Genomic DNA, 26160 nt, shown 5'->3' with positions numbered 1-26160 from the left:
TCAAGCCTAGAACTAGGAAAAATATATTTCTGTCCATCCCTAAAAGAAGTAAAACTGTGCAATACAGAAATGAAGATGGATTGCAAAATCTCATTCCTATACATGAGACTTTTCAAAAGTGCACATCAATTTCTTCCTTCTTTGGTGAGACCTATCTTGCTACTGAGGGCCATACTGAATTCCATAGTCATTCACTTTTAAGTCACTGGATTGATGGACATTCATTATACTTAGTCTGCTTTAAGCATGGCGGGTATCAGTTGCACAAAGCACACTTTCTGAGCAGATGTAAGCACTGGCCGGGTGTAGGTTTCCTACATTGCACTCCATAGCACCTTAAGGAATAATATATAGCTCCACCCCCCACAAAAAAAGTGGAAAAACCCATTTGTCTTTTCTTTCTTTTTCTTAGCTTTAGTGAAAAAGTATTTGCACCATTATTTTTCTTTTTCTTCATTTAAAAAAGCAGTCTGTGTGCTTAATCAAATGCCTGTCAGGTGTATTCATTTGAACAACTACCACCACTATTCTTTAAAATATCAGTATGCAGAAGCAGATGTATGGAAACAAACAAAAGCAGAGCTCTGGAAACCCACCTTCCCAATGAAAACGCTACAAATTGATACCACAAGGAAGTAACAGAAGCCCTGGTTCTGCATAGCTCTATCAGAGGAAAAAATCATTTTCTTCCAAAATTACTACAAAGATATCAATGAACGTATCAATCACTTCCAAAATCCTCCCACTGCTAACTTTTATAATGGCTCTTAAAGGTTCTGAACTATACTCTTCTCAGTTTAAAGTTTCTGAGACTCAATGCTATTATAATATCCATTTTAGAAATACTATATACCAATCTCAGGTAAGTGCCTGGACCTATTTTGGGTTTCACTTTTTGTTCTATGACAAGGAGCGCAAATTTGAGCCTTCTGTTTCTCCTACTGTTTAATGTAATACAAGACTCTAGTCAACAGATACATACATACCACTTTAACATACATCAACTGCCATACAGAACTATATACTACTAAGAATGAAGCAAAGAGGTAAACAAGTGACACCACTTATAAGCAGTTGTGTGCTGCGAGGTAAAGTGAAATGGGAAGAGGAAAGGCCGAACGACACAGTCCCAATTCTTGCAGCACTGAGTCTGTTAATAGTGCTTACTTACTGTAATTTTATAAAAATGAAATAAAAATCAGGAAAGGGTAAACTACCTGATTATGATTTTTTATACTCATTAATTCTTAAAAGTTAAAGTAAAAATATATATATTTAAATGGAAAGTACACCAATTTCACTTTATTATTAACCTAATTAAGGGATGGGGTGAGGAGAACAGGGTTGAGGTCAGGTATGATGAAAGAGGGTTAGAACTTGTGATGATACAGGTCCCTTCAAAGCTCCGGGGCAGTCCTCCACCACTGCAGCCTAAGTGTTGGTCAACAGAGTTGAAATCCAGAATACTGAAAGCAGACTCCTGTTCTCCATTTCCGGCCAGTGACTCTTCAGTTACAGGGTGATGAGGTCTACCAGGTTGCCTTTAGGAGGAGTCATGCTGTCAGGGAAGAAATTTACTAAGGTGTCAAAGAGCTGAGTTCTTTGAGCATAGGTGTGATCCACATCTGAAAAGCCTGGTGAAGGAGAGATACAAAGAAATTCATCCACTTAAAACTGAACAGAAAAGCCAGTTGCAAAAAGCAGCAATATATAATGGAAAAACCAAAACCCAAACAGGTCCTGATCCCAGTTCTGACTACTTGGCAGTGCTTTAAATGCACTGATGTGAAAAGAACCTAGCCAAACAACTGGCACTTTAGTAACTAACAGTGATTTCTCTTTCTTTTCCTTGTAAGCATTTTCCTCTTCTAGTCCACTGAGGATATTTCACTCCTTTTCTGACTTTTTAATGCTTCTGACCTTCTCTCCATTTTTGGTCAGTATTAGTATGTATTCATGGATCCTTTTCTTGTTCAATGTTGTATTCATTACTGTCATTACTCACTTTAATACTACTAGGGACCTAGATTTGCCCAGTGAAGAGCTCCTCTGAGCTCTTGTCTTTTTCAAATATTCCCATTAATTTTGAGCACTTCCTTACTTCTGATATCCCAGCTCATCTTTACAGCTCTAGAGTCAGCTACTTTTCCAAGACCCCTAATTCCTTTCAGTGGTGAATCATATCTAGAAACCAAGATCAGTTGTGTTAATTACAAGGGCGCTGTTGTTTCTAGGTCTATACATATATGTATACACATTATATACACAGTAATTTTTAAGAACCTCACAGGATTCTTCTTTTCCTTATCCTATTCCATATTTATATTTCCTTTCTTCCACTAAGGAAACCAACTCCCATCAATATCATATTTACTCATTTGCTCAACTTAAAATACACACAAAACATGTTTCAGAATTACTATACCCACTACCACGACCACCAAAACTTCAAGGTTCTTTCCTTTTGTTTTTAGATTACACCTGAGAGTATACAGTCTATGTACAAAAAAGGTTTAATTGCACCCTCCTTTGTGTGGCAATGTTACTACTAATTTGATAGGTTTGTTTCTCTTTGTATTCAACTTTAGGGTTTTCCACTTGTTTTCTTTATTTGTGAAAATGTTGTGTTATGTTTTATTCTTAAGAGAAGTTATGGATTCTGTAACAGTAGTCTGTTGAAGTACGTAACACCATTTTCATGAGATCAAGTAATTTAGAAAGGAAGAAAACAGAGTTCTTACTGTGTGCTAGGTACTTTATGTATGACTGCATTTAGTTATCACAAAAAAATAATGAAGCAGTTATTATAAACTACACTTCCAGGTGGGAAAACTTAAGAGAAATTCAGTAATTTAATGAAGTCCCACAGCTGGTAAGGGAAGAGAATGGATTGTGAACCCATGTCTATCTGACTCCAAAGCCCATTTATTTATTTTTATTAACTAATAGTCACTGAGTGCTTATTAAGTTGTAGGTAATGTGCTAAGTTCACTTAATCCTCAAAAGAACATCTTTTACTTTTTTTCACCCTTTACCAATAAGGAAATCAAAATTTACACTATATTTGGTTAAATTATAGTAGACCCCTATTACTGACTACTAAATATCACTTAATAATAAAATTGATTTAATGTAGTTTCATGCAAATATCTCTAAGCCACATTATGAAATTTTAAATTTACAATGTAGAATACATGCTTCTGGTTTATATAATGAAACCAGAACATGCAAAACTATACAGCTATGTGTGCACGCACACCCATATATATATGAGGTCTGTCTGGAACAAGTTCTGTCATTGTTAATGCAATGAGAACTGTTTGCCCGACATCAACGTAACTTGGCAGCCAAGGAGAGTGGACTGGAATGTGCATGTGTGAACAATGACAACTTCACTGTACCAGTCAAGGAGGGGTGGTAGACGTTGTTAAGTGAGCATGTGCACTGTGTGGCCATCACATTCAAAATGACTGAGTGAGTACAGCAACAAACCTGTATCAAATTTTGCATTAAGCTTGAACATTGCTTTGTAGAAACTATTCGGATGAGTCAGAAGGCCGCAGCTCTGGGCAACTGGTGAGTGGCAGCTTCATTACAACAATGTTTTGCCCACTCATGCATCACGCCTCATGCAGAGATTTTTGGCAAAACATCAAATCACCCAGGTGACTCAGCTCCCCTACAGCCCAGATTTGGTGCCCTGTGACTTCTGGCTTTTCCCAAAATTATAATCACCTTGGAAAGGGAAGAGATTTCAGACTGTCGATGAGATTCAGGAAAATAACGACAGGACAGCTGATGGCAATTGGGAGAACTGTGTGAGGTCCTAAGTTGCCCTCTTTGAAGGGGACTGAAGTGTCATTGTCCTATGCACATTTCTTGTATCTTGTATCTTCTTCAATAAATGTCTCCTTTCCATAGCACATGGATGGCTACTTTCTGGACAGACCTCATACAGCCAATCCCCATCACTCACCGATTCTGTATGTGAGTACCTGCCTCACCAAAATTTATTTGTAATCCCACAATCAACACTTGCGGCACTTCGCAGACATGCTCAGAGCAGCGAAAATTTGAGTCACCACATGCACATGTTCTCAGCTAGGGCTGAATTAGGTGATGCTCTGCCTTCTTGTTTTAGCTCTCATGATATAATCAGTCTATCGGTGCCATGTTTTTTGTACTTTTGTGCTTTTCTGGTGATTTCACTGCTTACAACGCCCCCCACCCCTGTGTAGTGCTAAAGTGGTGTCTCATGTTCCTAAGTGCAAGAAGGCCGTGATGCGCCTTATGGAAAACATTCATGTGTCAAGTAAGCTTTGTTTAAAAATGAGTTTATAATGCTGTCATGAGTTCAATGTTAATGAACCAACAATATAAATATATAAATAAGGTATTTTTAAACAGGAAAACACATAAAGCAAGGTTATGTATTGATAGGTTGACAAAAATGTTGTGACCAGAGGCTTGCAGGAGCCTAAGTCTGCATGTCCCAGAGGAGGAATGGTTCAGTATTCACTAATTCGGTGTTCCTGATGACTTTACAGAATGTAACTACGGCAAATAGTGAGAATCGGCTGTATCTCTGTGTCTGTGTATACGGCTGTGCGTGCTGTGTAAAGATCTGTCAGGTATAAGTGGAATACTTGACAAGTGGGGAGAAAGACTGAAGATAGTTGGTCAGGGAGAATCTTAAGTTTTTATCTGTACTCAACTTTTTAAAAATACATTAAAGAGGGGTAGAGCACTAGGAAACTCAGCAACAGTGACACAACTACCTAAGTGTCAGAGCTAGGACAAAAAAGGTGGTATTGACTCCAAATCTCATGTTCCGTCCTAGTCACTGTTTCTCTTGGTTCATTTTCACCACAAAATGAAGTGAGGAACGAATCACAGTAGTGAAAACAGGTAAAGTTCAATGAAAGGTAGTACAGTTAGTGGGTTAGGGAATGAGCTATGAACCCAAACTACGAAAGTCTGAATCCTGGTTTTGCTACTCACTAGCACCATCCCTGGACAAGTTACTCTAGCATCTCTGTGTTCTAGTTTCTTCATGTATAAAAGAGGATCATCAGAGTAGCCACTTCATAGAGTTACTATGGAGATTAAATGAGTTATGGCATATGAAGTACTTAGAATAGTACCTGGCCCCGTAGTAAGTGCTCAATAAATATTAGCTATCACTTTATCACTAGTACCATCACTGAAGACAATGGCTGCTCTAAAAAGAAAGTAACTTATTAGAAATATATTTTTAAGTTAACATCCTACACAGAACTAGGTAGCTTTTCCTATTTATGGTGAAGACGTAGTGGCAGCAAAAATTCTCATTTTTCTCTGGATACAAGTTTATTTATACTTCCTATTCTTAATAATAAACATATTATTATTTAAAAAGCACCTGTAAACACGTGAGTTACAGACAAGAGGTTGAAGAAAGTATCTTGCTGAAATCTAAACATGGTGGGCTAAAAGGACATAGCAAATTCTGTGAAATTTTTAAGGTACCTTATTCACAAGTCACACAGTGCCAAAAAGCACTACTTAAGATATAAAATGTTTTAAATATTTATCCCAATTCATACTTGCATAGCATACTTGGACTGTGAAACTTATAAAGAGAGGTATGAAGACCAAAAAAGGTGGTATGTTCTACAGACCATATTTCTCCTGCTTGTCACATACCTTGCTTAAAAATACACTTACTTGACTGGAAGCATACTTCCTGGATACAAAACACTGCTCTTAAAATTAGCAAAATGTCTGAGTTCAAGCTTAAAGGTGCCCACAGCCACAAGCTCTAAACTAAAGATCACTAGAGGTTATTTTTTTCAATATTAAGATAATGCCAGCTACTTAAAAATCATTATCTATCTAATTCTTTATATTATATGTAACAATAACAAATAATTTTATTTAATTCTAAGATATTAAGATAAACTGGATTAATTCTGAAGGGAGTCAGAAAATTGGGGTGAGGCAAATTTTTTTCTTAGAGAACTTAAAAATTAAATATTTGGTTTATCTATATATTAAAGATATATACATCCATACATGAAATGACCCATTTAATTTCAATCCTATGTGGAACAAAGGTAAAACAATCTGACAGAAAATGAATGAGAACAAGAACTCTAAATATGCATGAAACTTATAAAAGGTACATTTGTTCATAAATTTTTAAGTAAGTACTTCTTGTTTATAATATATCAGATTTCTCCTTATTAAAATTAGCATACAATGTGAATTTGCTCCTCATCCAAATTCACCAGTGATACAAAGATTATATTTTTAAGGGAGTTAATAATAATAGTACCCTGAAGAATCACTTACTAAGTGTTTTATTCTGTTTCTATAATTATTTCACTTAATTCTCCCAAAACTTGAGGTAAGTACTCTCACTATCTCCATTTTATAGATGAAGAAATTAATGATTAAAAAGGTGACTTGTTCAAGGTCAATTTTAAAATTAGCAAGTGGCAGAGCTGATACCTAAACTTAGATTTTAACTCTGAACCACTATACTATATTCTCATCTCTTAACTATTAAACACACTGCCTCCCTTCAGACACAGTAGGAAACAAGACCCCACAGGAATTTTCCCTTTTTGTTATTTTTCTTTCTATTGTCATTTGTATTGTTCTCAGTACATTTGAGGTTTGTTTGAAATCCAAGTAAAACAAACTGTTCCTGACAAAATATATTTGCTGGCAGTGAACAGGGCAGAGACATAAGAAAGGAGTTGAGTTAAAGGTATTTGCTGACAACGGCCTAACATATGTAAATAACTGCCAAGAAATTCTTGTTCCAAAGGCTAAATGTAAGTCAGCCAGAGGCATGTTAGTGCTGCCCACCAATAAAGGAAAAATAATGGCTCTAGGCTGTGGTTTCCATACTTTCAAATTAAATACCTATGTGCCAGGCTCTCGGTTCACGTACCACTAAATCTACTTCCAAATGATAAAATTCAAAAGGGTATGAACTTTCTAAAATAATGCTTATACCTAGATTTTCCATGACAGGGTTGAGATTTCTAATCCTGAAAATCTTTTTCTTTAAACCATTACTGTGTGGGATAGTCTAAAATTTTAGGAGAACCATATTCTGGAATTAGAACTCCATACTGCAGTTTCCTTGATCACTAAAGAAAGCCTTAATTATTTGTTATGGAAAAAGAGAGGGCAAAACCCCAAGAAATATTGCTATTTCTTTCCCATCCCGGTGAAAAATACCACAATTACATATGTCTTTTTCCTCTTTGAGGTAAGGTTCACCTTAAAGAGACAAAAGGACAAAGGATAAAGAAATTAAACTGATAACCCAAGTATTATTTTATTCCAGAATAAATAGTATTTATATTACATATACTGGAAAACTTCAATACTGTTAACTGAGCTCTAAAGCACATAATAACAGCACTGTCATCAATGCATTCAATGTGTGACCACATTCTATAATGACAAGAGAAAAGCTGGAAATTCCCATACTGCAAAAGGCTACTACGCTGTTGAAAAGTGACGCTTTTATAATGACTTATCCTAACAAAAAGATCCTTGAAAATTCCGACTAAAGCTCTGGGTTCTAGAACTTCTACAAATTCCCCACTTTACTACAGTCTAGTTTACTCTAACAATTCATTAATAGTAAATAAGAGTACTCCTAAATGTAAACTGATATCTTGGTTTCTAGAAGGAACACTTAAGTTTCAAGTAGAATTTGTCTTGAACAATTGAGACACCAGCACACAAAAATTCCTGTTTCCAGAAAAGAGATAATTCATTTTCTTTGGTCCCAGGAGATTTATTTCATTGCCTATCCCATCACCATTCTGTTAACACCACACAACTCCACAAGGAACAAACTGAGAGGAGAAATCATCCAATCAATAAGTGTTATCTCATACTAAGTATATATCAGTCATACAGCTTGCATTTAAAATCAATGCTATACAAGAAATTTATTTTGATCATGCTTCTCTTGCCATCTGTTTGCATAATGATGAAATAATTGGTATAACAGGAAAATCAAACAGATTTATGAACTGGTGACTAATGTTTGGAAAATAACCTTGTAGCACGTTATTAAAAATTTTACATTCTACCTTGAAACTTGCTCCACAGTTTAGGTTAACATCTCCTCTGATATTTCATTTAAAAGACACCAAAATACAACCTCCCAAATGCTAGGGCATCTGGCTGGATAAACTACACTGGAATACTTACCTAGAGCTGTAAAATCTGAACCAGATTTGAACAGAGCTGAAGCAAGGAGCTGAAACTGTAAAAGAAAAACAGCAAATTAACTGGCTAAGCACATTAGAGGAAAATAACTTCTCTAATTTTGACCATTTATTAGCTACTGTATGTCTCTGCACTTAAGTTTATTTATCAAATAGCAAGAAGAACACCACATTTAGATTAAAGAATATGCTGACTTTTCCCTTGGTCTGCTCATCTTTTCCAAAATACAGGACCAAATCCTGGAATAATTTTAAAAATGTATTAAAATATGTATTTATTAGCACTTCTGGCCAAGATGGAGACCTACACAGACATGCTGCGTCTCCCTCCACAACTAAGAAGGAATACAACTGCCTCAACCTAGAGACAACCAGAAGTTCCAGAAAATCAAGCTGCATGGAAGTCCAACAAACAAAAATATAAATAAGAAAAACTCATCCAGACAGGTAGGAGGGGCAGAGTAGGGACGGAGAGGATGTGGCGTGGTGGCGGCAGGGGCAGCAGCAGCAGCAGCAGCAGTGGCAGGCCGCCGGAAAGTGCAGTCACACATTTTAAAAAGTCAGGAGGGACACCTGAGGAGTGTTTCCAGCACCAGGCCAGACCACGCAGCTCATGGTCCCAGCCCAGGGAAAATAGACCTCATTGCTTTTGACTGTGCAAACCAGTGGGGGTTGGGGCGGAGGCAGAAACTGCCGGTCTCTCAGCAGAGTCCGCTTGTTTAAAGGCGTCCACGGTCCTAGAACGTCTGCAGACCCACCCACTCTGGGAACGATGGCCACGGCAACAGCTAGAGAGGCGCCAGTCCCATACGAAAGTGGGAGAAATGCCTGGAAAAGGGGCAAGTGCTGAGCAAGCATCATTGTTCCCTCTCATACCCCTCCCCACAAACAGCGCCACAACATGGTGAAATGGCTCACCCTATCCTGATGAATACCTAAGGCTCCACCCCTTACAATGTAGCAGGAGCGACAGCTCTACCTAAGACACAGAGGCAAACAAACACAGGAGCCTGTCAAGATGAGGAGACAGAGAAATATGGCCCAAAAGAGGGTATGGATCAAGGTTCCAGTGGGAGAACTAAGCGACGAGGAGATAGCTAACCTAACAGACGCAGAGTTCAAAACACTGGTGATAAAGATGCTCACAGGCTTGACAGATATGCTTAAGTATGGCAAACACATAAGGGAAGAAGTGAAGGCTATGCTAAATCAAACGAAGGAAAACCCACACAAAACCAATGGTGAAGGGAAGAAAACTGGAGTTCAAATCAATGACTTGGAACATAAGGAAAAAAAAACAAAACAAAACAGTGAACCAGTACAGAATGAAGAAACAAGAATTGAAAAAAGTGAGGAGAGGCTTGGGAACCTCTGGGACAACTTTAAACATGTCAACATCTGAACCATAGGGGTGCCAGAAGGAGAAGAGGAAGAGCAAGAAACTGAAAACTTATGAGAGAAAATAATGAAGGAAAACTCTCCAAATTTGGTGAAGGAAATAGACATACAAGTCCAGGAAGCACAGAGAGTCCCAAACAAGCTAGACCCAAAAAGGACCACACCAAGACACATCCTAATTAAAATGCCAAAGGTTAAAGATAAAAAGATAATCTTAAAAGCAGCAAGAGATCCAGAGAGTTTCCCACAAAGAGGTGCCTATAAGACTATCAGCTGATTTCTCAAAAGATACTTTGCAGGCAAGAAGGGACTGACAAGCAGTATTCAATGTGATGAAAAGCAAGGACCTACAACCAGCATTACTCTATCCAGCAAAGCTATCATTTAGAATGGAAGGGCAGATAAAGTGCTTCCCAGACAAGGTAAAATTAAAGGAGTTCATCATCACGAAGCCATTATTATATGAAATGTCAAAGGGACTTACTTAAGAAAAAGAATATCAAAACTATGAACACTAAAATGACAACAAACTCACAACTATCAACAACTGAATCTAAAAAATAAAAACAAAATCCAACTAAGCAAGCCAGAATAGGAACAGAATCATAGGTATGGGGATCATTTGGAGGGTTATCAGCTGGGTAGGGGAAGGGGGAGAAATGGGGAAATGGTGCAGGGACTAAGAAGCATAATTGGTTGGTACAAAATAGACAGGGGGAAGTTAAGAATATAGGAAAGGGCAAAGCCAAAGAACGTATATGCACGACCCATGGACATGAACTAAGGGCGGTGGGATTGCTGGAGGGAAGGGGGATACTGGGGAGAGGGGAGCAAAGGGGGAAAAATATGGGACTACTGTAACAACATAATTAATAAAATATACTCAAAAATATGTATTTACTAACAAACAACTGTTCAACTGAAATAAAGAAGAAAATTACTCATTTGGGAATCTCACATACAGATAGACTGGTGTCCTGGACAGTTACTGAACTCTTAGTGCATATGCATTCTCATTTCAAAAACAAAAACATGTACTGTAAAACACCTGTGTCTGCTGTGAATATCAAACTCTGAGGTAACAGGCATGATTATTACATGTAGGCCATTCATAAATTACAAGTTAGATTGGGATTCCATGATCACGTACAATTACATTGTTATATACTTATAAAGGCTCAAAGACCTTTTTAACACTGAAACAACATTATAAATGCTGATTCGATTCCCAGGCTAGCTCATCAATTAATTTTTTAATTTCCTTTCTTATTGTTGTTCTATCACAGTTGTCCCATTTTTACTCCATTGCTCTCCCCTGCCACGCCCACCCCCACCCCTCTCGCAGAGTCAATCTCCGCCCTGTTGTGCATGTCCACGGGTCATTTATACTAGTTCCTTGACTAGACCCTTCCCCTTTTTTCCCTGGTTATCCCCTTCCCCTCTCCGTTCTGGTCACTGTCAGTCTGTTCCCTGTTTCCATGCCTCTGATTCTATTTTGCTTGTTTTGTTCATTACGTTCCTGTATTGAGATGATATGGTATTTGTCTTTCACTGACTGCATTATTTCGCTAAGCATAATACTCTCCAGTTCCATCCGTGCTGTTGTAAAAGGTAGGAGTTTGTTCTTTCTTTCTGCTACATAGTATCTATTGTGTAAATGTACCACAGTTTTTTGATCCACTCATCCACTGATGGGCACTTAGGTTGTTTCCAGCAGTTGGCTATTGTAAGTAGTGCTGCTATGAACATAAGGGGAGCATAGGTTCTTTTGAATTGGTGTTTCAGGATTCTTCAGGTATATTCCCAGCAGTGGAATCACTGGATCAAAAGGCAGTTCCATTTTTAATTTTTTGAGGAAATTTCATACGGTTTCCCACACTGGCTGCGCCAGGCTGCATTCCCACCAACAGTACAGTAGGGTTCCCTTTCCTCCGCATCCTCGCCAGCATTTACTGTTTGCTAATTTGTTAAGGATAGCCATTCTGACTAGTGTGAGGTGGTATCTCACTGTGGTTTTAATCTGCATTTCTCTGATTGCTAGTGATGCTGAGTATCTTTTCATATGCCTATGTTAGTTTAAAACAGACACTGTAGATGAACTGGAAGTGCTTGGACAGTGTGGTGCGTTCGTGTTTGAGTGGAAATGCAAGCCCAGGGTACCATGGTCTTTCTCACAACGCAGCTCCAGCAGCAGAGCCGCGTCACTGACTGCTACTGGAGCATCCAGGAGTTGTTGAAGCACACGCAGCATTTCCAGGGAAGGAAGAACTGCTGCTACCAGCTGGCTGTCAGGGCTGTGATGAGAGCATCTGTGAAGTGCACGAAAGCCCGGAGGCTGAAGAGGAGGCACTTGAGAATGCTCTGGATTAACTGAATTACATCTGCTTCCCAGGAACATGGCCTGCGGTACCCAGCATTCATTGCCAATTTTATTAAGTGCCAGGTGGAGCTCAACAGGAAGGTACTGGCTGACCTAGCCATCTATGAACCAAAGACTTTTAAATCCTTGGCTGCTTTGGCCAAAAGGAGACAACAGAAGGGATTTGCTGCTGCCTTGGGGGATGGGCCACTGCGGGGAAACCTGCCCCTGCAGCCAAGTGTCTTAGGAATGACTTTCCCTCCCAATTATCAAAACTCAAACAGGGGCTAAGCACCATTTGCCAAGAGTGCTAAGTGTGATTTGCAGCTGTGGTAACTTCCATTTCAGTAACAGGTATTAAAGAAAAGCACTGTCTGTCCTCCTTGGGACAGGCCAGAAACGGCTCATGTTAATACATGAAGCTTTAAATAAAAGCTGGTGGTCAAAATAAATAAAAGGTGGTCAAAAATAAGTAAATAAATAAATAAAATAAAACAGACACTGGAGAGAGGGAAGATGGCGGCCAAGCAGGTGGAAGTCGAATCCACTTGCTCTGACACCCAGCTTGGGCACTTGACTGATCTTCTGACAAGTAAACTGAAGAGTCAACGGAATCTCAGCTGATATGAAGTTTGGAAGCCAAGGAGTACAGAAGATGTTTCACAATGGATACATACAAGAAGTGTATGTTTTAAATTGTCAAGTGCCCCTTTCTTCACTTATTGAGATGATCTATGGTTTTTCTCCCTCATTCTGTCAACGTAGTGAATGGCTGATTTTCAAATGTGAAACCAATCTACATTCCTAGAAAAACCCCCACCTGGCCACTGCCACTGTGCATTAACCTTTTTATATACTGCTGGATTCAAGTAGCAAAATTTTATTAAGAATTTTGTATTGCCCTAACCGGTGTGGTTTAGTTGGTTGGGTGTCATCCCGCAGAGCGAAAGGTTACGGGGTTCCGTTCCCAGCCAGGGCGCATGCCTAGGTTATGAGTTTGGTCCCCAGACAACTAACTAATCAATGTTTCTCTCATTTTCTCCCTCCCTTTGCCTCTAAAAATAAAATAAATGAATAAATATTTTTGCATCTGTATTTATGAGGGGTATTTGGTCTGTGATTTTCTTCGCTTGTAATATCTTTGTTGAGTTTTTAAGTCAGAGTTCAGCTGCTTCATAAAAGAATTTAGAAAAGTGTTCTGTCTCTACCTCTGGTTTCTGAGAGTCTATGTGTAGCATTAGTGTTTTTTTGTAACTGAAATGGTTGATAGAATTTACTGATATAGCCATTGAGGTGCAGAGTTTTCATTGTTAGAAAGTTATCAACTATAAATTTAATCTCTGTAATTGACATGAAGTTCCTTAAGATTTTTCTAATTCTTCTTGTATCTGTTTCAGTGAGTTGTCTTTTAAGGAATTTGTCCATTTCATCAAGTTGAATTTGCTGACAAAATTATTCATATTTCCTTATTACTTTTAACATATGTGAAGTCTGTAATGATTTCCCATTTTCATTTGTGATGCTGATAATTTATGTTTTCACTTTTTTTGATAAGCCTTATTTAGGGGTTTATAAATTTTATTTATCTTTTCAAAGAACCAACCTCTCACTTTTTAAATCTTATCTATTGTCTGTTCCTATTTCACTAGTCTCCTTTCTTTTACTTATTTGGGGGTTTAGTCCTCTTTTCTAAGGTCTAAGGTTTATTAGCTCTACATATAGAAGGATGGAAAGAAAACTGTCACTTAAATAATTACAGGCCTGGGATTTTAACAGGTATCAAGTGATAGTATTCAATCTGAATAAATCCAGACTTCTTCCAAACTCAGACTTGACTATCCAACTCACTTCAACACCTCAAGTTGGCAGTTTCACAGGCATCTCAAACTAAACTCATCCAACATTAAACTCCTGATCCCAGTCAGGAGTCCCCACCCACTACCACAAACAAGCCTACCCAGAGTATTCTCATTTGGTTGATATTAACTCCATCCACTCAGGTCAAAAACTTTGGAGTCATTTCTTTCAAACCTTATACCCAATCCATCATAAAATTCTGTTAGTTCTACTTTTAAATATGTTGAGAATCCAATCTATTTCACTTCTCACTATTTCTACTACTACTACTTGGGTGAGCTACAATAATCCCTTGCTTAGTTTTCTACAATCTCCCTCATGGGTCTCTCTGCTTGAATCCTCATTCTCCTTCTTTTGTCTATTCTCAATACAGTAGCCCGAGTAATAAAATTAAAACATAAAGCAGATCATATCATTCCTCTGCACAACACCCTGAACTAGCTCCTTATTCATTCAGAGTAAAAGCCAAAGTCCCAGCAATGGGACTAACTCAGTCAAAATCTGATCTTCAATCTCTGCTCTTATCTCTCTGACTTCATTTCTTTTTATTTTATTTATTTTTTTTAGAGAGATGGAATGGGAAGGAGAAAAGAGAGGGAAACATTGATTGGTTGCCTCTTGCATGTCCTCAACTGGGGGACCTGGCCCAAAACCCAGGCATGCGGCCTGACCAGGAATCAAACCAGCGACCTTTCACTTAGCAGGATGACACCCAACCCACTGAGCCACACCAGTCAGGGCTCTGACCTCATTTCTAACTACTTTTACCAATTTCACCTCTAGTCCAGCCACAGTGGCCTCCTTGCTGTTCTCCTAAACAAAGCCAGAATACACTAAGCCTTGTTCTAGCCCTCCCTTAGCCGATAATTACCTTCCCCAAATCACTCTCTTAGGTCACTACCTCATATCCTTCAAGTCCTTGTGAAAAATCTCATTTCTAAATGAGGTCTATTATAATCATCCTATGTAATACTGCAGCTCTCCATTTCTTATTCCACATCATTCTGATCTCCCTTTGCATTTTTTTTTTTATTCCTCTTGTACCTAGAAGATGCCTGGCATACTGTAAGGACTCAATACACATTTGTTAAATGATGACACCAGTACTTTGTGAAGCTCAGCACAATGTATATATAATATATATATTATGCACAATGTTAGTTGAAAACCTATTTTTCTTGTTCCTCCTCTATTTTTTGAAAAAATATCATTTTCATAAAGTTTATCAGAAGCTCATCATTAATTTAGAACCCATGTCCGGAGACCAGGCCAAAGAAAAGAACAATTATTTGGTCTATAATGGTAGTCCACCATCACTTCCCCAATAACAGGCAGGATGTTGACCACCACCATGATGATAACCACCCCCTAAAAAAGAAAGAAAAATCTAAACACCACTTTTAGTTGATGATATAATCATTTAATACAGTGAAGATTTTGTAAAATGTACTCCAAGAACAAAAACAAGCTAACAGATCTTTATGAATAAAACTTTTAAGGAATAGAATGAAAGTCTGTGGCATACAAAATCAAAATTTGAGATTATTATGAGAATGAGACAAAGACCACTACCAAAATTTAAAAAATCAGTCTGTTTGAACTCGAGATACCTCCCTGTCCTGGTTTTTCCCATTAGCTTAACGTGAAGAACAAACTGTCCGTTTTCTTTGGCCTACTTGCAGCTCACACAGCTGAAATTATTTACTTGGCAATATTTTGTTTTGGTTTGGTTTTTAAAAAAAGAGAGAGGAAAATTAATGTTCTCAGGTTATAACCATTTTAGACTAACTTTCAAATGCACAGTCTAACAAAATAAACATTAATAGACCCTTTACAACTATGTTCAATTATAAACTATAACAGGTGAAATCAAATATATTCTGCTACTTGGCAAAGCTGTGATAATTGCCCCTATTTCAAATAATATCATGAACTGACTGAAGACTCGAGGAAAGATAATTAACTGTGTCCCTTCAAGGGGGTGGGGGGTCCTAAAGTGTGTCCTGATGATTCTCCATCTAGTGAAGGGTATAACCAATACCAAGTAAGAGAACAGGACTTATTTTCACAGTAGGCAACTATGAAAGAGTATTTCTTTGTTTTGGTGCCAAGAACATTCAGGCTCTACTGCTTAAAAGTACAATGAACCTGGTGCCTGAAAGTGATTCGATATTAAATCTGAAACCTGTGTCAATGCTAAACAGAAAAAAGCACTGCTTGATGTTGCTATTACAAAGCCAAAGCGCAGCAACAACTAACAGGGAAATAGTTGTAAGGGACAGAACTACATGTAATCAGCACCAGTTCTGAGAGTGGATGGCGGCTCAGATGTTGCTAGATGAACTATGAATAAGGATGGTTGGCCAAAGGAAAAAGTGACAGAAGGAATCTCAGAAGTTAGTAGGAAACAGGCTGTAAAACCATGAAACTTGTTGCAGGTATATTCACACAAACAATATTAAATCTTCTGCTTCTATCCATGTTATGTAACAAAAAACAAACTGGAAAGTAATGATCTGCTAATTTCTCAAACTCAGAGGCTATTGATGAGTGAAGTGAGCAGCCTACAGTTAATCTACCCCGTTACAACATTCATATAACTAAATATCGAGGCAGCAAGGATTCTACTCCCGCCAACCTCTCTTTACTTTCTCCTACAGAAAAGGGGAGTTTTCTTTTTCTCTTAAAGTATAAACAAAAAAGTTTTATATTGAAACATTATGTAATCCCTGAGTAAAAGAAGCATAGGATTATGAAAGTAAAAATTTCTATTTCCTTTCCAATACACAAAACTAATGTCTAAGTTAAAACTTTGTATCTGAGAATCCTGTTTTAAATGGATGGATCAAAGGGTTTTTGTGTGTGTGTGACTTGAATGTTATGTCACATAAAAATAGGCCTATTTGGTTCTGTGCCACTTTTAATATTATTAGTGTCATCATATTTTCCTTTAAACATCTAAGAGCAAAATCAGCAAATATAAGTTGGAGAGACTTTTAAAAAAAAAATAAAATAAAACTCAATTTCTGAAGTTTATTACCACCTTTACCTCTTTTGTCTCTTCTGGGTCTGAATGATCCACAGTTATATAAAGATCGTTTTGTAAGTATTTCAGTGCACTAAGAGGATCCATTTGGGCTTTTTCTTCAAACCTAGAAAATGTAAAAAATAATAATTGTCTGGAGTTATTAGAAAGAAAACATCAGAAATGTCTTTCAGAACTTAAGTGGAACACCTTGTATATGAGGATTTAGTGTAAGTAAGAAAACTGCATTTGGGAATCCAGAAATAAGAAGAGTGCTGTGTAGACAGTGCAGATGCAGAGTCCCTGAGATGTGTAACGCCGATGGTCACACACAGGTATGTCCCTAGAGACTGGATAAGAGCGTGTCCTATCCTCCTCTTAAAACTATAAGCTAAGTAAGATAAATTCAACTACAAAACATAGTAAATATGTCAAATATTTTGCATAAACTGTAAAATGTATACATATATGTTTTATAAAAAACAAGTAGAAATAAAATAAAAATACTTGGTTAGATTTATGTAATATACTCCCCTACCACCACTGAAGATGCTTAGCAGATACTTTAGGAACAGAAACGAGTAGTTTCTTTTAATGAGTATCATTAACCCTGGTTAGATATTTTTAATGAGACTATTTCCATACCTCAGTCAGTAATTACAACAAAACTGCAGGAACTTATCAAGCATTTGTCATGTGCTTAGCACTGTATCAAGCATATATCACCTTGTTTATCCTCACAATAACTCTAGGATGCTGACAAGTTTTATTGCTATTTTAAAAATAACAGATGAGAAACTGAGGCCCTGAGAATGAAGCTGGCCAAGATAAAAGCTAGCAAGTAGCAGAAGTAAAATCTAAAACAGGTATATCTGATTCCAAAGTTGAAAAGGAAAAACTGACTTCTCTTATTAAAAAAAAAAAAAAGACTGGGAATATATCTACGTAAATAAGAAAATGTCCTTTTGTTATAGCATAATTATAAATGAGTTTATTTATAATAAATTTGTATGCTTTTAAAATGTACACAAAGAAAAGAAGACATTTAATTTCATTTGGGAAATGAAAATAATGAGCCTTTTACATGCTGCTGGCATCAATCATTTCTTGTCTTTAGAACTAATCTCAGTGATAGGGTTACCTGTATTTCAGGCAGGAGCAAAGACTAGCAAAATACTACAGCTCTCTTGTACCAGACAGTATCATGATTGTCAGCCAGCCTTACAATCCTCAGAGGAGAGTTCCTTAGGCAGAGCTCATACTACTCTACCATCCTGTCCACAACTAATTAGACCAGAGTTTTGGCACCTGAGTCAAAAGCAATCGTCTCAAGCTTGATCACCAGTTTATAAAGTGACCTGGCAGAATTGTTTCCAATAGGGATACTCTCTCCAGGGAAGTACCTTATAAGAAGGTACTCACTCTTAGAGTTGGAAAGTGAGACACACAGGACACATAAAAGGCAGACAAAACACAGAAGGTAGTAAAGAGAAGACACAAGATGACAGAGATTCCTTCCCTTCCTTTCTTCCTACCTATCTAGGATATCTGAAGCCAGAGATTAAGTAGTTACCCATCTCGTTATCTATCTATCCATCCATCCATCCACCCATGGAAGCAATGAGGCTGAGGGAAAGCAGAGTCAGGAGTAACAAGTAAAACAAGAGAAGCAGGTAGAAAGAAGCAGAAACAGAGAGGCTTGGTTCCAAGAAACACTACTACAGTAGCTCCAAGCTACTAGAATTGGTCCAGTATCCTAAACAATTCTTCAATATGCCTCACTGTTCAAATGCTGGGAAGTGCCTTAATTCTCTGGACAGTCTCATAATCAATTCTCTTTCAGTGAGGTCTCCCCTAAGTTATGTCTTCTTCCTTTGCAACCTTAAATAACCTAACCAAAACACACCTACCACCCTATTAAATCTAGTAAAGAGATTAATTTTCCTTAAAGTTATATTTTCTTTCTTCTTTTCCTAAGCTTTTCTTTTGGCCTTCAAAAATTTATCACTGGACTTCTGTTTGTAGTCTAGAATTATATTTCAGCTAACAATTCTGCCCTGTAAAAGGAACAGGGCTTAATCCAACTATTTTTTTTCCCTCTTGCCCCTTTCTATACCCCAAACATCAACATGTTTGGAAACATGAATGTTATAAAAAATTAATAATAGTGGCACTTTATTTACTGTATCATGTGGTACCATTAAGAACCAGGAGACACTTTCTTGGCATACAATATACTTCTCTCACTCCAAGTTTATATTTTAATGAAACAAAATAATTGTTTTCCATAAGTACAAAACTAAATAAGCTAGCCCAGCAAATACAGGGTAAGCTTCTATACAATAAAAGACATGATATCTAATTTAATATGAAATTTGAATTAAAAAGGTGATTTTCATGTTCTGCCCACTTCACAGAAAGCAGTTTCTATCTGTTCTGCCTGTGATGTAATAATGTCCCCAAAACTCTTTAATTCATCTAAGAGGTGGAAGAAAAGAGGGTCTATGTTTTTCCAAATGTCAGAGACAGGCCTTTTATTGTCAGTTTAATTTAGTAGACAACATTCTTAAGATGCCCCAGCAGTCATCCTTAACTGTTCTTTCTCTCATACCCATATCAAACCCATCAAGAGATTCCATTGCTGCAACCTTCGAAATTTATCCAGAGTTTTACTGTACTTCCTCAACCTCTCTTTTATGAAGTTATCTCTTCCTCTGCCCTCCCTCAAAGGATGGTGGTCCTCAGATAATGCCCCACATTCCTTTACTTTCCCCTCTTCCTGAGCAAGCTCCTTCTCTCAGTTGATGACTCACAAATGGAATACAGCCCACGCTCCCACCCCAGCAATGCTAACAGATGATCTCCAAAACCTAAAGTGCACCAAACTGAACTACATTAACCTGTTGTTTCTGAAGAATTCTCCATTTGAGTAAAAATAGCCATGACCTTTTACCCAGTTCTTCTGGAAGAAAATCAAGAATTGTTTTTATTAAAAGCTAAGTATGCATGTGTCGCCCCTCTACTTAAAATCTTTAATGCTGCCATTTTACCCAGAGTAAAAGCCAAAGGACTTTCACAAGTTGACCCCTTTGTACACCTCTGACCTCATCTCCTACCACAATCACCTCACTTATTCCACTTCTACCATACTGTCCTCTTCAGTTTATTTCTCAAATAATCCAGGCATATTTTTAACATCAGAGTCTTGTCTATTACATATCTGGAATACCTTTCCCTTCAAAAATCTGTATGATTCACTCCCTTATGTTCTTTAGATATCTACTCAAATATCATCTTTGCAGTGAGGCCTATCCTTATTCTTATTTAAAAATCACACCCCCAGTTCTCTCACTGGTAAAAAAAAATGTTCTTAACCTGATTTAGCTTTTTTTCTCACAAAACTTACTATCTAAAATCCAAATTCCTTATTATGTTTATTGTTAGTATCCCTTCATTAAAAAGGGAAACTTGGGGACAGGAATTTTAGTCTTCTTCACTGACATACCCATAGAACCTAAGACAATGTCCAGCACAGTGTAGGCACTCAGTAAATATTTCTTTAATGATTAGTTTTACTGATGCTTCTGAAGACCTTTAGGTGGCTGCTCTGGCCATTTTACACACAAGCAACATAGTCTCCAGCAAAATTAAGTTAGAAAGCTTGAATATCAAGCCAAGGTTCCAGAATAATACTTTTTCTAATACAGCTATTAGTGAAAGAACTAAAGGCAAAAAGTAACCAAAATGAGAAAAGAAGAATATTGTGTTCCATAGTTTTATGCTATTATTACTCTAATTAAAAATAACCTAGCCGTGGCTAGTGTGCCTCATTCAGTTAGTTGTCATTCCGCAAAGTGAAGGGTTGCCAGTTCAATTCCCCATCAGGACACGTGCCTGGTTTGTGGGCCTGGTCCCCGGTAGGGGAGCTAGTGAGAGGCAGCTGATCAATGTTTCTTTCTTGCATTGATGTTTTTCTCTTTCTCTTTCTCCCTCCCTTTCCTCTAAAAATAAGTAAATAAAATCTTAAAAATCATCTATATAAATGAAGGGTCTTTAAACATTCTTACATTCCCCTTCAGGGGCTCTTCTGGTTTACATTCTGAAATGAGCTAGCACACTTTCTTTCCCCTAGTAGAAAATTTCAAATGTTGATTATTTGCCCAACCACACATACTTGCTGCCTTTTGACTTTAATCACTATTTCATGGCTCATTCTCATAGAACATTTGAGAGTCTCACCATATATTTAAAAGTGTAAGTGATCTGTTACTGATAATTATTTTATTGTTTATCCACTTTCATTCCTCACTATGCTTTTACTAGAACAAGTTACTAAGAATGTTTGTACTTAAAACTTAAAACATGCCATAATACATAATATTTCAGATTCCCAAATTGTCATTTCACCTACCTACTGCTATATATTTTATAGGAGAAAACAACTGCCAAAGATCAAAACAAATAATACTTCCCAAGATGGCTGGGCTATGGGAAGGAGGGCAAATAATAATTCACCAATTCTACCACTATCCTACAGAATTTTTAGACAGAGGTACATATAGGAGTATATAATACTGACTACAGTAATATTAACTACAGCAAATAAGCTGAGGATAATCTAAATATTCTACAAAAGGAGAGTAGTTAAGTAAATTACACATAAAGTAAAATACTATGTCACCATTATAATTATGATTTGTACTTGTATTCAATATTTATTAACATGGTAATGTTTATAATGCATCATTCACTGAAAGAAATCAAATACAGAGCAATATAATCCCTATTTTTTAGTTAAACAAATAAAAATCTATGTGTGCACATATAGTTCAAAGAATATACATCAAAATATTAGGTTATTACTTCTGAATGGTCGGATGGTAAGAGATTCAATTCTTTTGGTAAGGAGAGAGGACTTGATTTTTCTTTACTATTATCCATGCAATACTTTTTCAAATAAAAGCCAAAGGGAAGTGTTTATGATAAACGTGTTCCAATTCTTTATATATAGCACTGAACAATCTCCTTTAATATCTACTGGGCTTTTGGTCAGGAAATTTTTAAAAAGAGCTCACTCCAACATTCCAATTACCAGTTGTCATATCTGAAGTAGAAAAAGAACTCTGTAATTTCCCCATATCCTTATAAAAACAAAACTCAATATTAAGTAAAGTACCTTAAGTAACTTAATATTAAGTAAAGTACATTAAATAAAGTACTAAGGAATAAAATTTAGTAATGTAAATATTAACTAAAGATACCTCAAGCTTAATAAAACATAACTAATAAATCTTGCTAATAAACCATAATTTATCTCTTGCCATCCAGCCATTGTGAAGATTCAGACCCTTTCTCCTGAGGATTCTACAGAACATACACTAATTATTCACAGCAATGCCAAAGAAACAGAATTAGTTTCTATTATTAATTTATCTCTCACGCATAACCTGTGAAAGCAGAGAAAGGAACAATAAGTAAACACGATGTGATAAAGGAATAGTCTGATTTATTCCTTCACAGAGATTTCATGTGTTTATATTCTATATAAAGTGTATATAACAAACATATAAACACACATGTGTATTTACACAGACCAGTGCGTGCTTGTGTGTGCATGTGTATGTGATGGTGGTGGTGGAGGTGAAATGAAGAACTCTGAAGCCAGAATCTTCAGGATCAAACCCTGCCTCCGTCACTTATGGCTGAATGACCTTAGATGAGCTATATATATATAACCCATTTAAAGATGCCTCCATTGCTTCTTTTATAAAAGTGATAATAACAGTACTTTACTCCACTGGCTTATTATGAGAGTAAATACAAGATCTAGTACACAAATACTGCTCAAATAAATGGCAGCTATTATCATCATAAAAAGCTAACCTTCCCTTTCCATATAAATTTTTATCATCTAACACTATCAGTGACCAAAAGGACAAATTCATTTTCTACATTTTTTTAGTAGTTTATCACCGCTAAACCTAAAAAGCTAACACAACTTAGGAGACATACATGAAAATGTTTGATTTTATGATTTTGCAATTAAATGGCAAAGGTAATGATGTAAAACTGTAATTGTATTTAAAGTTGTATTCTGAAACATCAGATTATAAAGATATTATGAATCAATTATATCATCACATTCACAGATAGCAACAGGTCAGGCATATGACAATAACCTAGAACTGATGTCATTTCTGTACTGGATAGGCCTTGAGTTACTGGACGGTAGGTTAATCACTTTCACAGAAACATTTTCCATTATTTTAACAGCTGCAAAATTTTCTTGTTCTATATGTAAAAATTTTAGCATCAGTATCTATCTTCACTTTGTATCTTATTTTGAAAGAAGAAAGCAAAAATAAGGAGAATAACAGGGCATTTACAAAAGTCATGATTTTCAGTGTTTACATTGTCACACTATAAACTTTCCAAAGACAAAGTCACATCTCCAAAGCGTAGGTAATACTAACAATAACTGATAAAGTTAAGTAAAAAGTTTTCAGTGAATTATTTTTATACCTGTGTTTTCTTATGAGGTACTTGCAATGCCTCAGTAAGTAATCTTTTGAAGGCCTACACAACTTCAGTGACCAGAAGTCATCTAATCTCATTTTGGGGGAGCAAGATTTTCCTGGATTCCCACCAAATAAATAATGAACCTATAATAAACAAAACAAACCAGATTTTAAAATATGCATGCATACTTAAGAAACTATGTAAGTAACAGTAAAATTTCTTCATTTTGCTAGTACTGTGTAACAGGTAACCTCCCTTAGCCTTACTCATATATAAAAAAATCAAAACATTATTGCATTTCTACCAAAGGCTTCTCTTGATTTTTCTCATTTCCATTTTACTTTAAATTACTGTGGCTACTTCCTTAAATTACATTTTATATTAAAGTAAGTTGTATTACCACAATTACACTGACCATAGAAAAGATGAAACAAAAGCAATGACAGTGTGAAAATTAATAAAGGGAACTTCAACTAAAATTGAAGCTGGGATAGACTATAGAAGTCAATTACCCCTATACTGGAAGATATCAATTACAGACCCCATCAGGAAGAAAAGTCCTTTCATTCCCAAACAGAAAATGCAACTGCTTTATTGTCCCAGCAGGAGGAAGAAAGGCTTTCTTCTCACCTAACAACAAGCCCAGTCAACTGAAACTGCAGCCCAGCCAATGAGAAGCCAGCATCACCTGAACTCTTACTTTCCTCCATGAACTTTATTTTTCTCTTACTGATGACTTCCTTGTCCCACCCTCCTTTCTATAAAAACTTCCATTTTATATAACCCCTCAGATTATTTCTCTGCTTGCTCAGATGAGATGCTGCCAAATTCATAAATTGTTTAATAAAAGTAAATTAGATCTTCAAATTTACTCAGTTAAATTTTGTTTTTTAACAATAGTAAGAAGCTAATCCAATATGTATAGTTTGCTTAGGGCAATGAATAATGGGGATTATCAAGTTATGCAAGTGTTAATTATAATAAATTATATCTTTAAAGACAACACATGTCAAATCACTGAAGGGCAAGAGCAAGTAGACACTTAAAAAATTTTAGCATCTTCACTTAGCTTTAGCTTCAATGTCAAATATTAAATGAAACATATTTGTGAAATAACTTTAAAAATATTATTTCAGTACTCAATACCAAAAAAATGTAAAAGGAATGTAATAATGATTTTACTATTATATTTATTAGTTTTAGTGATATTCTGTACTAACACAAAGTGTTAAAGCATTTTCTGAAATTTTAAAAACATTTATATTCAATAGTGTAATAGAATAGCAATATTATTTCTATCCTATGGATGGAAATTCATTTACCCTTTAATTTGGGAAACATTAAGAGAAAGAGCTTTTATGCACCCCCATGGTATCTTTTACCTAAAGGTCTTGAATGCTATAAAATTTAAATAATCATCTGCGGCCTAAATGGAAAGAATACAGGTTCTGTCAGTAGCTTATTATATAATCTGAGAACTAGTTAAAGAAACCATCCGGAACACTGACACTAAAAGTTCATAATGCCGGGCTGCTTTCACAAGGCAGATGGAAAAAATGCATCACTCACAGACAGGAAAAATAAAGATAAAAAGATTTCTTGCACAACAAAAATCTAATATCAAGAAGTTACATATATACCTCTTCATATCATGGGACAAGGTATCCTAGTACTGAAAACTGTACATCTTTTACTTGAATACTCATATTGTAGAAACAATAGGCCATGCTATGTATCTGATTTAAGCAGCTAAGAAGCAGCCACAGATCATTTTCAAACGAGGAAAGTGCCAGGGATTATGAACTGTATAAGATATAAGAATGTTATTCTCTTAAGGAATTTTAGGGAAAAATTATATCAAATGTCTGCTACATATTCTATTAAATGTCCATTGTGTATCATAACTTTTTACCCAAATCCACTTAAAAATAATCAGAAACATATTATTCTGGGATTCTTTCAGATTGCAGGGCATGGAAAATGTATAGGGGAATGTAGTAGGATACCTTGTGTAACTCATCATATACAAGCTGATGGGCGAATCTTGGACATGGTTCTTCCTCCTGAAGACTTTTAGTTGGATTATCCTTTGCAGCCTGATCATTTTTATAGACACAAGACCTGAAAGACATTGCTTTTAAGGCACGCTATCCTAGAAAATTGGCAGTATACATAATGTTAATAAAATTGCAGAGAGCAAATTAATCGCATGTCTAATTACCAAAACAATTATAAGTCTGTTTACAGCAAATCTTAACAGTTCTAGCCATTCTATAAAATAACCTGATTTTTTAGAACTGAGTTCTGAGGTTATTTTAATACTATCAAAACCTCACTTAAGAACTACCTACCTTATGTTATGAAACAAAACATGCATGAAGGCTCAAACTGAAGGCTGAAAGAGCTAGTATCCCGTCTATCTACTCACAATAAAAACTATAGTAGATTGTTTCCATTTTTACTGTAAATGAATGTCATTTAGAAAATAATAAAGTCCTTAGCTGCTGAGTACTACCCTCCATTACTGAAGGAAAGAATTTCTCTGTTTTGTAGACTATTCACTTATGCAATAATAACAGAAAGTGAGGCTTGTATTTTCCCAAACAATATGTGCAGCAACATTTCTATGATCTGCTCTGACAAAAAGGTCCTGGTTTGAAAATGCTAAATAATGTCCCCACCCCCACCCTGCTTTAATCAAACTATTTCATTTTATAAAAACTAAGAATTGGGAACATTAAAAAAACACTGTTCTCAAGTTC

General features: G+C 36.3%; 1 protein-coding gene across 1 annotated transcript in view; it reads right to left on the bottom strand.

Annotated features, from left to right (window-relative positions):
• Positions 1-1274: 1274 nt before the first annotated feature.
• The window catches only part of MKLN1 (muskelin 1), a 158115-nt gene continuing 133229 nt past the window's right edge, over positions 1275-26160 (bottom strand). The window contains exons 14-18 of the mRNA XM_090287526.1: positions 25405-25519; positions 23402-23541; positions 16904-17006; positions 8224-8278; positions 1275-1634 (exon numbers count right to left, since the gene is read on the bottom strand). Of these exons, the coding sequence (XP_090143652.1) occupies positions 1513-1634; positions 8224-8278; positions 16904-17006; positions 23402-23541; positions 25405-25519 (535 nt within the window). The 3' untranslated portion in view covers positions 1275-1512. The remainder of the gene's footprint in view (positions 1635-8223; positions 8279-16903; positions 17007-23401; positions 23542-25404; positions 25520-26160) is intronic.

This window comes from Furipterus horrens, unplaced genomic scaffold (genome assembly GCF_987537825.1).
Source record: "Furipterus horrens unplaced genomic scaffold, mFurHor1.1.pri manual_scaffold_9, whole genome shotgun sequence".
NCBI lineage: Eukaryota > Metazoa > Chordata > Mammalia > Chiroptera > Furipteridae > Furipterus > Furipterus horrens.
Note: the sequence above shows the minus strand (reverse complement) of the source record. Positions and strands in the feature narration are given on the sequence as shown.